The sequence below is a fragment of the Sciurus carolinensis genome, chromosome 1 (assembly GCF_902686445.1).
Source record: "Sciurus carolinensis chromosome 1, mSciCar1.2, whole genome shotgun sequence".
Taxonomy (NCBI): Eukaryota; Metazoa; Chordata; class Mammalia; order Rodentia; family Sciuridae; genus Sciurus; species Sciurus carolinensis.
Genome location: NC_062213.1, coordinates 207,704,144 through 207,716,145, shown reverse-complemented (window position 1 = coordinate 207,716,145; position 12,002 = coordinate 207,704,144). Strand labels below are relative to the sequence as shown.

At 63.5% G+C, this 12,002-nt stretch overlaps 1 protein-coding gene across 14 annotated transcripts in view; it reads left to right on the top strand.

Annotated features, from left to right (window-relative positions):
- Tnfrsf14 (TNF receptor superfamily member 14) overlaps positions 1–11,649 on the top strand; it is a 32,082-nt gene extending 20,433 nt beyond the window's left edge. Inside the window, exons 1-9 of one of the 14 annotated variants that reach the window (XM_047555268.1) lie at positions 1,149–1,222; positions 4,941–5,101; positions 5,753–5,861; positions 6,295–6,420; positions 7,921–8,076; positions 8,651–8,741; positions 9,338–9,489; positions 10,870–10,901; positions 11,108–11,649. In XM_047555268.1, coding sequence (XP_047411224.1) covers positions 5,033–5,101; positions 5,753–5,861; positions 6,295–6,420; positions 7,921–8,076; positions 8,651–8,741; positions 9,338–9,489; positions 10,870–10,901; positions 11,108–11,425 — 1,053 coding nt within the window. In that variant the 5' untranslated portion in view covers positions 1,149–1,222; positions 4,941–5,032 and the 3' untranslated portion in view covers positions 11,426–11,649. Of the gene's footprint in view, positions 1–1,148; positions 1,223–2,430; positions 2,645–2,767; positions 3,008–3,047; positions 3,291–3,368; positions 4,120–4,470; positions 4,611–4,940; positions 5,102–5,752; positions 5,862–6,294; positions 6,421–7,920; positions 8,077–8,650; positions 8,742–9,337; positions 9,490–10,869; positions 10,902–11,107 lie in introns of those variants that run through there. The other 13 variants (XM_047555236.1, XM_047555276.1, XM_047555243.1 and 10 more) reach the window with 13 other exon arrangements.
- The last annotated feature ends 353 nt before the right edge of the window (positions 11,650–12,002 follow it).

Sequence of the window (12,002 nt, the reverse complement as noted above, 5' to 3'; positions counted from 1 at the left end):
TCTCTGTCCTGATAACCTGGGCCTCGGGCTGGGCTCCCTTTAAAGGCTGTGTTGTCAGTTAACTCTTCACCTTGACATTCCGTGGCTGGTTTGTTTGTCGTTGTTGTTTTCAAATAAGTTTGTGAGAGCAGATCTCCAGTGACTTTTGCTCTAGGGACAGTTTGGCTGATCTCTGAGGACTGGCCTCTGTGAGGTCTCTACTGGCCACCTGAGTGGTCCCCAGGGTCCCCCCAGGGTGGCTGCTGGTGGCTGGAGCTGCTCCGCGTTCCTGGGGACGGGCAGCTCTGTGGCTCCCCAGACTTGAGCTGGGTGCTTCACACGTGGGGCTGAGCGCTCGGGGGACTCTGGGACCAGGGCAGCTTCTGGTCTCTGTGGTCCCCTCCTTTCTGGAACTCCGCTTAAGCAGTCCTGAGCTCCTGGACCCCTGGGGCGCGCTGGACTGCCCCGGCTGCCCTGGGCCTCTCCAGTGAAGATGGAGCAGAGCTCTGTGGACTCGTGACGCTCCTCCCGGGACCACGGGACCACACGACCACGCGTCCACCTTGCTCAATTTCTGAAAACCGTTGACTCACACTTTTTCCGTTTCTGGCTTTTGAGGCAGCAGGGTAAACCCCGCCTGTAATTCCACGTGGCTGGGCGTGAAGAGACGAGTTCCCCTTCCGCAGCAACTCGGGCTGCCTCCAGTGTCCCGCGCTGCCCTGGGCGGCAGTGGGCATTCCCGCACGCTTCCCTTGGCTCCAGCGAGCGTCTTCCTGGATCCAACTGTGTAATGATTTAAAAACCTTCCCTGTTTACCTCCAAATTGCTGCCCAGTGCGCAGTACCCCGACAGAGTGGGGGTGTCAGCAGGGGTCACGACCGCTGCCTCGCCCTCCTCCTGTGGCTGCTTTCTCTTCCTCCACCCCCAGGGGCAGCTGCCCAGTTCCGAGCCCAGGGGACCCTGAAGCCCCCGAGGCATCTGTGGCTGTCTCCTGGCCCAGCCCCTGTCCAGCCCTCCTCTGCTGCCACTTGCAGTCCCTCCACCTGTGTTCAGAACCGCCTCCTCCCGGAGCCTGGGGGTGGCTGAGGAGCAGGGCGCCTCCGAGAGAGGAGGGTGGTGGCTGGCACCGAGGCTCTGGGCTGTGTCCTGACCGGGTGGTGACAGTGTGACGCTCACTTGAGGGGAGCATGCGGGCCTGACCTGGGTGTGGCAGCGCGGCTGGAGCAGAGGAGCGAGCAGGGAGGTGAGGGACAGGAGCTGTGGAGAGGCCGCTGAGAGGCCCCTGAGGGTCAGGGAGAGGGCAGCGCGTGGTCAGAGTCACAGCTGACAAGGTCCTTGTGGGGACAGGGCCTGGCCGGGGCGACGCTGGGGTCAGGGCCGTGTGGCTGCAAGGAGAGGATTTGAGGCATGTCCGACAGGCAGGTTCCTGGAGCTCAGAGGCGGCTGGATAGGCAGGCGAGGGGGGTGGGTGCAGAACACAATGGGGTCCCTGGCTCCCAGTTCCTGCCAAGGACAAGGGGGAAGGACCAAGGGCCTGAAGAGGTGAGCTTGAGATGCAGCTGAGACGTCCGAGACGGCGGTCGATGCCCTGGGCTGGAGCTCCGAGCTGGGGATGGGGCTGGAAACCCGCCCGCGTCACCCGTTCCGCTCTGAGGAGCAGGCTGGGCTTCTAAGCAGGCGCCTGACCGCTGGGAAGTCCCAGGCTGCTGAGCTCTCAGCTGCCTCCTGACCCCAGATCCCTTTGTGCAGAGTCAGCCTCTCTGTCCACCCTACACTCCACCACGTGGGCTGGAGGACCCACTGTGGACATCCTGGAGTCCCACCCCCCACCCCACCTGGGCTGCTGGGACCCTCCCACCGGGACAGGGCTGAGCTCCCTCCTCTGCATAGAGAGCTGAACCAAGCCTCTCAAGCGTGGAGGGTGTCAGCGTTCTGGCCACGTCCGGCACTGAGCATCCCTCCTGGGGCCCAGCTGAAGTCGAGCCTCGGCAGGGACGGACCCCAGCACCTCTCTCTGCTCAACCGCAGCCCTCCCTCCTTGTCCCCAAAGGCACCTCTTTCCTCTCCAGAGCCCCACGGGCATTAGCTGCTCACTCCAGAGCCACAGATGAGAAGTGCGACCTCAGACTCTGCTCTCCCTGGACAGTGGTCGGAGGGAGGAGCCAGGCCTGTCCCTCGGCCCACTACCCAGCCCGTGCTTGCACAGAGCAGGGGAGGCCAAGGTGGCCTCGAGGCAGAGGAGGGAGGGGGCTGGGCCCCGTCCTCGCATCCTCCAGGACTGGGCTCAAGCAGGCTTCTGAGCACTTCCCGCCCACACACATTTCCCCGGGTTCTCCCTACAAGAAGAAAGGGGAACTGTCACCGGGGGTTTCCAGACAGGCCGCTGGAGACTGTCTTGCGGGAAGCTGGATCTGAGGATGACACACCTGAGATGCAGCACCCTGAAGGCGCCAGACAGTAGGGGCTCAGCCCTGGGGGCTGCGGGCCGGGACTCCTGCTGCCACCATAAGCCGGGGTGGGGAGCGGAGAGGCCCAGCCTGGGTGTGAGGTCTGCGTCGGGCATCTGTGGCCACCGCCTCTGCCTCAGCTCCCACCTGCACTGGGGGTGTGCACAGATGTCCTCTACATACCCTGCTGCCCAGCCCAGCCCTGAGGGTGTGCTGAGGTGGGTGTCCAGCAGGAATCCTTGTGGACCGAGAGAGGGGACCTGGCGGCCTCAGGTCACATGGACAAAGGAAGGAGGGGCCTGGGGAGTGGACTCTGGTGCCACCCACCAGAACGTGGATCTGAGGAGTCCCAGGCTCAACCGCTCCCTGCTGACTCCTGTGGGCCAGGGTTGAAGGGGTGGGGAGTCCCCGCAGGTGACAGCCAGGGACGTGGGTGCCTGGGGGGTAGGAAGGAGCTGGGTCCAGCCTGCTCTGTGGGCCTCCTTTCTGTCACCGAGGACCTCAGAGCCCTGAGCACAGCCTGGCTGGGGACAAGTGTGGGACAAGCACTGGGACAAGCCTGCTGAGGCGTGAGTGAGTGGGTGAGCTGGGGACGGCCCTGCACTTCCTGCTGGAGTTTGTACCTGGGGGGAGGGGCGGCCGGGACAGCCGCTCCCACGAGGCTCCCGTCTGAACCACAATCAGAGAAGGCCTTTCAGAGGCGGTGGCACCGAAGCAAAGGTCAAAGCTCAGATGGCACCTGGGGCCCGGCATGTGGGTGCAGAGCCAGAGGGGCTGAACTCGCTGTCCCTCTCCATGCCTCAGTTTCCCCACCTTTCCAGGTGTGATGGCAGATGAGATGGTCTCTGAGGGTGTACTTGCTGGGTATGCTGGGCGGGAGGCCTGGGTCCCTGCAGCCCAGAACCACTGTGTGCTCTCCAGGGCTCACCCAGGGGATGGAGGAGCAGGGGTGCCCCTTCCGCCACTGGAAACCCCCACATGTGCTGTGCAGGGCCGAGTGCCTGAGAAACAGTGGGGGAGGGCACCCCTAGGGCCTCCAGCTGCGAGGTGGGACTGGGAGCGGGGGTCTCACGGGCGCCACGCCCTGCTCTGTCCACCCCACCTCGGCCTCTGAGCAGGTGGAGAGCTTCGGCCCAGCAGGTCTGCTCTGCCCCCCGCACCCTGTGCACCCCTGCCTGTCCCTCCTCAGCCCCTGGGTGTTCCTCCCTCCACCTCTCGCAGTTAGGCAGTGACCATGAGGACACTGGGGGCTGTGGTCCTGCCAGCCTGTGTGCTCTCTGCTAGGGGAGAGCCCTCCTGGGGACATCTGGACACCCCAGCTGACCCAAGTGCCCACAACCAGTGGTGCTGGGAAATTCCTGGGCAGTGTCCCTGTCCCCAGGGCTCTGTTCCCACTTTCTGTGACTGGCCACTGTGTGGACTGTCCTCTTGCAGACTTCAGGCACAAAGGGGTGAGGGGGATATGCTCTGTCATGTCCAGCAGATAGTGCTGAATGCCTCTGGGACCAGGAGGACCTGGGGCTGGACCCTAAAGAAGGACCTCGGACCAATCAAGACCTGGAAGGGACTCCAGGTCCGGCCAGGGCCGAGTGTCCTGCAGATTGGCTCACTTGAGTGGCCTCTGGTCTGGTTAGATGGAGAGCCGCCTTTAATTAACCTCACGGGGTCAGCAGAGGGTGCTGGGGCCCATCAGGTGGGCATGAACATGAGGGACCTTGAAGTGTTGCTGGGCTACTTCTCATGAGCCCCCACTTGGAGGGTGGCAGTGGGTGGGGCAGCCCAGTGGGGAGGTCAGGTCCTGGTGAACAGTTTCCCAGGGAGTCTGGGGCAAGGCCCTGACCTGCTCTGAGCCCCCGACCCACATCTTTGAAACGGGAGCAAGAACTGCCTTGTCTGCTTCCCTCCCAGGGTCGGGTGGGGGCCCCTTAGGGTGCTCAGGGATAGCAAAGGCTGGACCCTGCTCCCTGGTTCTGGTGGAAAATCACCCCTAACAGGCTCGGGAACGTGCCTGTTAACCTGCGGGGCGTCCAGGCTAGGAAGTGGTGGGGTGGGAGAAGCCCTGAGTGGGTGTGGAGGTGGGACCTGGGGGAGGAAGCTCCCTCCGGCAGAGGCTGAGGCCAGCGACAGGAAATCCTGACGCTCCTGTCGCTGGGCAGTCTCCAGGAGCTAAGTGGGCCCAGAAAGGTAGGTGTGCTCTGGGGGGAGAGGACTCTCTGGGCTGGCTCAGTGGCTCCGAGGCTCCTGTCCCATGGGCTGCCTGACGGGTCCCCTTCCCAGCACTGTCCACCTCTCTGCCCAATCCTGCCACTGCAGGCTCACCCTGAGCCTCCATGTGACCCCAGAGGGGCCCCCTCCATGGGCTAAGACCCTCCCTTCTCTGCTGGGAAACTACCCGGCCCCTCCGACCTGTGACTCCTATCCCAGGGCACAGGAGCAGAGGCGCTGGGGGGCTGGGCAGCAAGCCCTCTGGGGCCAGAACCTGCACCCGCGGGTGTCTTTCTCTTTCTCTTTCAGATGTTGGCAGTTATGAGGAAGACTGTGAGTCCCAGAGCCAAGGCCAGTCCTGCGGGTGGGGCTTCGGGGCCTGAGGAGCCCTGACCAGGGACATGGAGCCTCTGCCAGGCTGGGGGCTTCCCTGCTGGAGCCAGGTGCCTAGAGCCACTGCCCTGAAGCTGGTGAGACCCCAAGCTCTTCTCTGTCCCCATGTTTCCAGCCCCCTCCAGCCCCAAAGTCACCCCCAGCTGTGTCACCTCCCTAGGCCCCTGCACTTGGCTCTGACTGGGTCCCAAGCTCACATGGGCCTTTGTCCTCATCTGTTCAGCTTTCTAGAGCTGACACAGGTCCCTGGCACTGCCCTTGCCCTGAGAGGGGTCTGTGCCCACCCTGCCTGGGTGGCTTTCTTGCCTGCCGGGGTGGATAAGCCCAGGATCCTAGCAGGACTACCCTCTCCTGCAAGGCCCTGGCCAGCCTGTTTGCCCACTCCAAGGTGTGACCTTCCCAGTGGCAGCGGGTTCAGCTGGGCTGACTGGGTTCAGTCCAGCAGGGCTCCTTAGGGAGGCATGGGGTCCCTGTGGGGCAGACGCCTAGTTCTCGGCATCCCACATTGTTAGGCAGGGGGATGGAGGCTGGAAGAGTGTCCCATTCCACCCCACTTGAGGCTGTGAGGGTCTCTCAAGGTCATTCCCTGAGCTCTACCAGGGCCACCCAACCCCAGGCTGCTTCTTCCCCACCATGTAGAGGGATACATACCGAGGATAGGGACCAGCCTGGCAGAGCCCACAGGGGTGGCAGGGCAGCTCCCCTCCAATGCCTGTCCCTTCCTCCAGACCCTGTGTCTCCTTCTACTGCCCCCACGGAATGCCCCTTCCCAGCTGCTGTGCAGAGAGGAGGAGTACCCGGCAGGCACTGAGTGCTGCCCCAAGTGTAGCCCAGGTAGGAGTAGCCCGGGAGCCCAGCTCCGTCCTGCCCTGAGCCTCTGTCCTCTGCCCACAGCCGAGGGTGGCAAGGAGCTCCTGGTCCAGGGGCACAGGCAGCAAATGGCTTAAGCCCCAAGGGCAGTCCCCTGCAGCCCGAACTCCTCTGACCATGGACACTCGCTGTTCTACCACCCAAGTGTGGCCCTGGGGGACAGCTGGAGGCTGAGGCTCAGATGGGGCAGGGCCAGAGCCAGGCTCAGGTGTCCTAGGAGGCCCCCTGTTCTGCCAGAACTTCCAGCCTGCCCCAAAGAAGGCATGGCCTTGGTCATGTGTGTTCCGGGGAGAGCTCACGCCCTAGAGTCCTCATGGTTGGTGTCACACCTGCTTGGGGCTCAGGTGGGTGTGATGGGTGGGCTCCTTGGCTAAGAAGCTCTGGATGCCCTGGGCTGCAGGTTACCATGTGAAGCAAGCCTGCAGCGAGCTGACGGGCACGGTGTGCATACCCTGCCCCCCGGAGACCTACACCGCCCACCCCAACGGCCTGGGCCAGTGTCTGCCTTGCCGAGTGTGTGACCCAGGTAGGAGCTGAGCGGCCAGCTGCCCAAGCACACCCCACCTCCACAGGTGCTTTCTGCAAGGGAGCCTGAGGCTGTGCCCCCACTCATCACTGAGCTCAGGACTGACCCATCATGGGGGAACCCCCAGCCTGGGCCAAACCCCCACCTCGCCACAGGGCCAGCCTGCTGACATCAGGGAGGAAGTTCGCGGGGTCCTGTGCCCCACTCTCCTCCCTGGCGTCCCATCTGCATAGCCACGTGTCCTACAGTCTTTCTTCTTCCTCTGCTCCTCCAGCTGGGTGCCCTGGATGGCTGACCCTGGTTTCTCCCACGACTCAGTTTCCCTGCCTGTTGGGTGGACTTGGGTGGTGCTGGGTGTCTGCAGTGAGCACTGGGGACCAGTTGCTTCCCCAATGTGCTCCTCACCCCTTTCTCCTCCAGACAAGGGGCCCCACACGACCGTAGGGGAAGGGCCACCTGGAAGGCTGCTGCTGGCCTGGATCTGGGCAGACAGGCAGAGGAGGGCAGGTGCAGGAGAAGGTCCTTTGGAGCAGTGTGTCCCCAAGGAGGATAGCAACCCCTTCTCCGTGACAGACCTGCCCACACACACGGTCCTGGTTATTGTCCACCTCCCTCCTAGGCAGGAGACTGCCCAGTGCACAGCTGGGGAGAGCGAGGCCCAGGGCCACTGCGGCACGGAAGGCAGAGCTGACAGGCCCTCCCCCATCTACATTCCCGGGCTGCAGACGCACACCTGGCAGGGAGGGTCCTGCTCACCAAGTTGGGGGCAGAGGCAGAGGGAAGGCAGGCGAGACTAGAGCTCCAGCTTGCTCAGACCCCAGCCCAGCGTCCTCGGGCCCCTCTCCTGTCCCCACCAGTAGTGGCCCTGCCAGGACTCTGCACAATAAGTGTCCAGGTCTACTTGCTGAGGCACTGGGACCCCAGGGCCTGGGCAGGAGGGCTGGGGAGGAGGGAGGGACAAAGGGAGGCTGCAAGCCCTTGGGGTCGAGGCAGGGCTGCACCCACAGCTCCTGTCCACGCCTGCCTGGCAGAGGAGGCTGTCCCTCAGGAGCTGGGGAGCCCGGGTCAACCCCACCCACCCCCACCGCCGGCAGAGGAAGGGAGGCTCTCCCCGCCCCTGCCCCGCCATCAGACTGCTTGGTTCACGTGGAGTCAGGAGTCTCCAGGGTGCGGGGCTGGGCTGGCCTGCCTCCTGGGGCCCAGCTTAGCTGACACACAGTCCTTGGTGTCTGGGCCAGTCTCCCCCCATGGGGACCCCGCCGGGCTCCTCCTGCCCTCCCCTCTCCCACCTGCGGCTGCTGGTGCCCTGTGGAACTCTTGACTCTCTGTCTGGCACCTCGGCCCCCAAGTTCGGACGAACTTCTGGACCAAGGCTGGCTGGCCTGTGGTCCGGGCCCGGGGCGGGCCCCAGTCTGCGGGTGTCCAGCTCCACCCTCCACCTGGAAGTGCCGCTCCTGCGGCCCAGCCGGCCCTGTTCTCAGCGGTTTTCCTGGGTTCCAGCCTTGGGCATGGACACCAGGCAGAAGTGCTCCCGCGTGCAGGACACCGTGTGTGGCTGTCGCCAAGGCCACTTCTGCCAGGCCAAGGACAGGGGCCACTGTATCCTGTGCTCGCCCCACACCATCTGCCTCCCTGGCCAGAGGGCAAAGAGGAGCGGTAAGCTGGCCACCCTCGTTCCCAGTGACCCGCTGCCTGAGCCCCAATGCCCTGGACATCATGGCCAGCATGGAGGTCTCCAAAGGGACAGAACCCTTGGCCAGACCGGGTCCAACCCTCCCAGCCCTGTCCTGGCAGCAACAAAGGAAGGAAAGCCACAGCAGCAGGGCAGAGCTGAGGAGGAAGTCAGCCCTGGTGGCCACTCGTGGTCAGACCCTGAGTCCTCCCTTTCTCCTCTCAGACGCCAGGCAGGGAGCCCAGGTGGATGGGGTGGCCTGTGGTCGATGCACTACTCTCCCTGAGTGTGAAGTGTGACCCCAGCTCCTGCCCAGTGCCTGACCAGGGCAGCCCCCATATCATTTGTGGAAGGAAGGCCAAGGGGTGCCTGGACTCTTTGATCCCTGCCTCTTGATGTCCAGGACAGCTCGAAGCCCCACCCTCAGCCCCACCATAACCCAGTCCTTCAGAGATGGAAGGCCCCAGAAGAGACAGGCCCCAGACCCTGCCCCAGGGAAGCCCAGTGCCCACCTGGCCTGGAGTCTACAGCCCCTCTGCCCATCCCTCTCCACCCCAGGCACAGAGAGCCAGGACACAGTGTGTGCCAACTGCCCACAGGGGACCTTCTCGCCCAATGGGACCCTGGAGCAATGTCTGCCCTGGACCGTGTAGGTGATCCCCAGGGTCTTGCCCTTGCCCTAGGGAAAAGGGACTCCTCCAACTCCCCTGGGCAATGAGGGCCTTCCCCAGCAGACAGTGCCTCATGCCCCACCTGGGGTGGCACCACTGTCACCAGCCAGAGCAGCTGGGGTCTGTGTCCCACAAAGAGGCCACACTGGCCCAGAGCGCAGCTCTTGCAGGTGCAGGCTGGTCCCGCCTGGAGCAGCCCTGCAGAGAGGCTGCTTAAAATCCTCTCTGAGGCGTGGGTCCCCGTGTCAGGCCGTGGGGGCTCCCTGCACTTCTGTGAGGAGCAGTTCTCCTGAGCCAAGGCCCCTTCAAGTGCCAGTCCCAGGCCCTCGTCCTGACCTTGGTCCTGGGGTCCCTGGGAGGCTGGTGGTGGAGGTTTGGTTGCCCAGGGAGGGTGCAGGCCGACCCCGCCTCTCCCCAGTGCCTTTCCCACATCTCCAGCTCTGGCTGCCTGGCTCCTGCTCTGCCTTCCTTGGAAACGTGGGACAGGCCTGAGGTGGCAGTCCACAACTCCCAGCCCACGGAGCCACACACACCAGGACCCTCCTGGCCCGGCTCCCACGCTGCTCTCTCCTAGGTGCACGGGATGGTTTGAGGAAGTGGAGCTGGGGACCAGCAGCAGGGACACCTCCTGCCTCCTGTCCTGGAGGCTCGTGGTGACCATCCTCCCTCTCCCCCTTGTGTTTGTCCCTGTAATCTGGATATGGACAAGGAGGAAACGGTCTTCTGGTGAGCAGCACTGCCCTTTCTGCCAGGGTTAGGGCCCCAGCATGGCTGCTCAGTGACCCCACAACTGTGTCCTTGCAAGCACTGGGCGGTGGCCCCAGGATTCCTGGCCACTCTCTGGGGCGGTGTTGGCCGCAGGGCTGGGCTTCCTGCTTTGCCCAGGGCCCAGGTGTCAGGTGGGCTCTCTGGAGGGCGGGGGTGGGGCCCGTCAGTGTCACACCTGCCGCCCACTGGAGCATGGGCACTAGCTGTGCTTGTGGCGCCTGTGGGAAGCCCTGTGGGCTGTGCTCCCTGGGAGAGGCCGAGGTGGGGTCAGTGATTGGCCTGCCAAGGACAGGGCTGCGTCCCCACTGGGGAGCCCAAGTGTCACCCGTCCACTCACGTGCCCTTGGCTGGGGTTCCACCCTCTCCTCAGCTGCGCCAGGTTCAGCGCAGGCTGCCCATCCCAGGCACAGTCCAGGGGAGCAGCACCACACAGAAAGACAAGGGGCCGGGTGGGCCACGCTCTTGGGCTCCGGGTCGGACTTCTGTGTCCTTACCCCTGGGTCTCCCAGGCGCAGGGCCACGTGGAAGCCTCAGGGTCTGAGGCAGACCAGGAGTGGCCAGTGCCCCTTCTTAGCCCAATTCTAGGGCCCTGCTCCTGGGGACAGGGCCTCCTCTGTGAAGTGCTGTCCCTGCTCTCAGGGGGTGGCTAAGTCACAGTGAGCTGTGGCCTGGGTGTGGCAGGCATGTGGGCAGCTTTTTCGCTCTTACGACCAAAAGACCTGACAAGAGCCATTTCTGAGGGGAAAAGTCTATTTGGGGCTTGCGGTTTCAGAGGACTCAGAACATAGGTGGCCAACTCCATGCTCTGGGCCCAAGGTGAGGCAGAACCTCACAGCAGAAAGGTGTGCAGGAAGAGGGCAGCTCAGGACACGCAGCAGGGAAGCAGAAAGAAAGCTCAGCTCACTGGGAACAAAATACAGACCACCAAGGACGCCCCACCCCTGCCTGAGACCCACCTCCTCCAGCCACACCCCTCTGCCTACTGCTGCCCCCAGTTAGTACCCGTCAGTGAACTGATGCACCGATCAGGTGCTCATAACCCATTTCACCTCTGAACATTCTTGAACTGCCTCACACATGGGCTTTTGGGGGATACCTCACATGGAAGCCATAACCTCAGGCAAGGGCCCCGTCTTCTCATATTTGGGCCCTCGGGGGTCAGGCCTGGCAAGGAGCCGTGTCCATAGACCATCTCACCTTGTCTCAGAGAAGGTCAGTTTCTTGGGGAAGGCCACACAGCAAGAAGCCAAAGATGTGGGTGCCACCCCCCTTGCTGTAGGCCTGAGTGCCCGGGTTGGTGGCTCGGCCCCTCCTCTGACGAGTGCCTTTGTATTGCAGGCTCTGAGCACAGCGTGAAGGTGGTGCTGCAGGTATCAGGGCTTATCTATCCCCCTGGGGCTGATGTTCTGGGCCGGGTGGTGGGGTGTGTGTGGGTGTCCCAGCTGGATGAGGGCCCTGTGTCCTTAGTTTGCTGCTGTGCTGACCCCTGGCATGGAGAATAGTGAGGTGATCCTGGGAGCCGGAGGTCGGTGGGTGGGGCCCTGAGGGCAGGTCTTCGCCCTTCCTTCATTATCTGGTGGCAGAAAACAGAGGAGGAAGCTGGCAAGTCTTCACTCACCCGGGACCTGCAGGCCGTGCCAGACGTCACCACCGTGGCCATAGAGGAGACAGCGCCTGTGGAGGAGACGGCGCCGGTATTCCTGGCAAAGGACCCCAGGGCCGGGAATCGGGCTACTCAAACCTACTGGCAGCTGACGCATACGGGCAGGAGTCCCGCGCCTGCCCCAGGCGTGCTCCGGACTGTAGCAGCAGGAGAGACGGGGCCATGCTGAAGGCACTCAGGGCCGTCCCAGCAGCCCGGTGCAGCCCAAGCTGCAGGGACGCAGCACCCTAAGGACACAGCTGGCCGCTCTGGCCCCAGCTCTCCCGGCCAGCACATTCCCGGTGGGCCCGTTTGCTCATCTGCAGGATGGGTCTGTGACGCTGTATCGCATCCCCTCTGGCCGCAGAGAGAGACACGACAAATGTCTGAAGCTTTGGAAGTTTATTGTGCACAGTTCCTCTCCTACGCTTCTCTTACCCCTAGCTTCTGCGCACTCCCAGCTTCCCTTCTCCCAGCTTCTTCCAGCTCCCGCGTACTCCCAGCTTCCAGCTTGGATTCAGCCTCCGCCTTCGCCGCTTCTTCCGCTTCTCCCTCTTCTTCCGCTCCCGCCGCTTCTGCCTCTTCCTCAGCTTCTGCCTCTACTCTCCCACCCACCAGGCTTATATACACTTCAACCAATCAGGGGAGAGTACACGAGATAAACGCGGACAGCTGCAGGCATAGGATGGGTACACGAGGGGGGCATGCTCTAGTCTCATCGTTAACTAGCCAATCATTGGAATTCGCTGGTTGTTTACTGTATAGCTGGCCGCTTTTGGCTCAGCGTCAGGCGCCATCTTGACCATGCCTAAGGCTGGGGGTCCCGGAA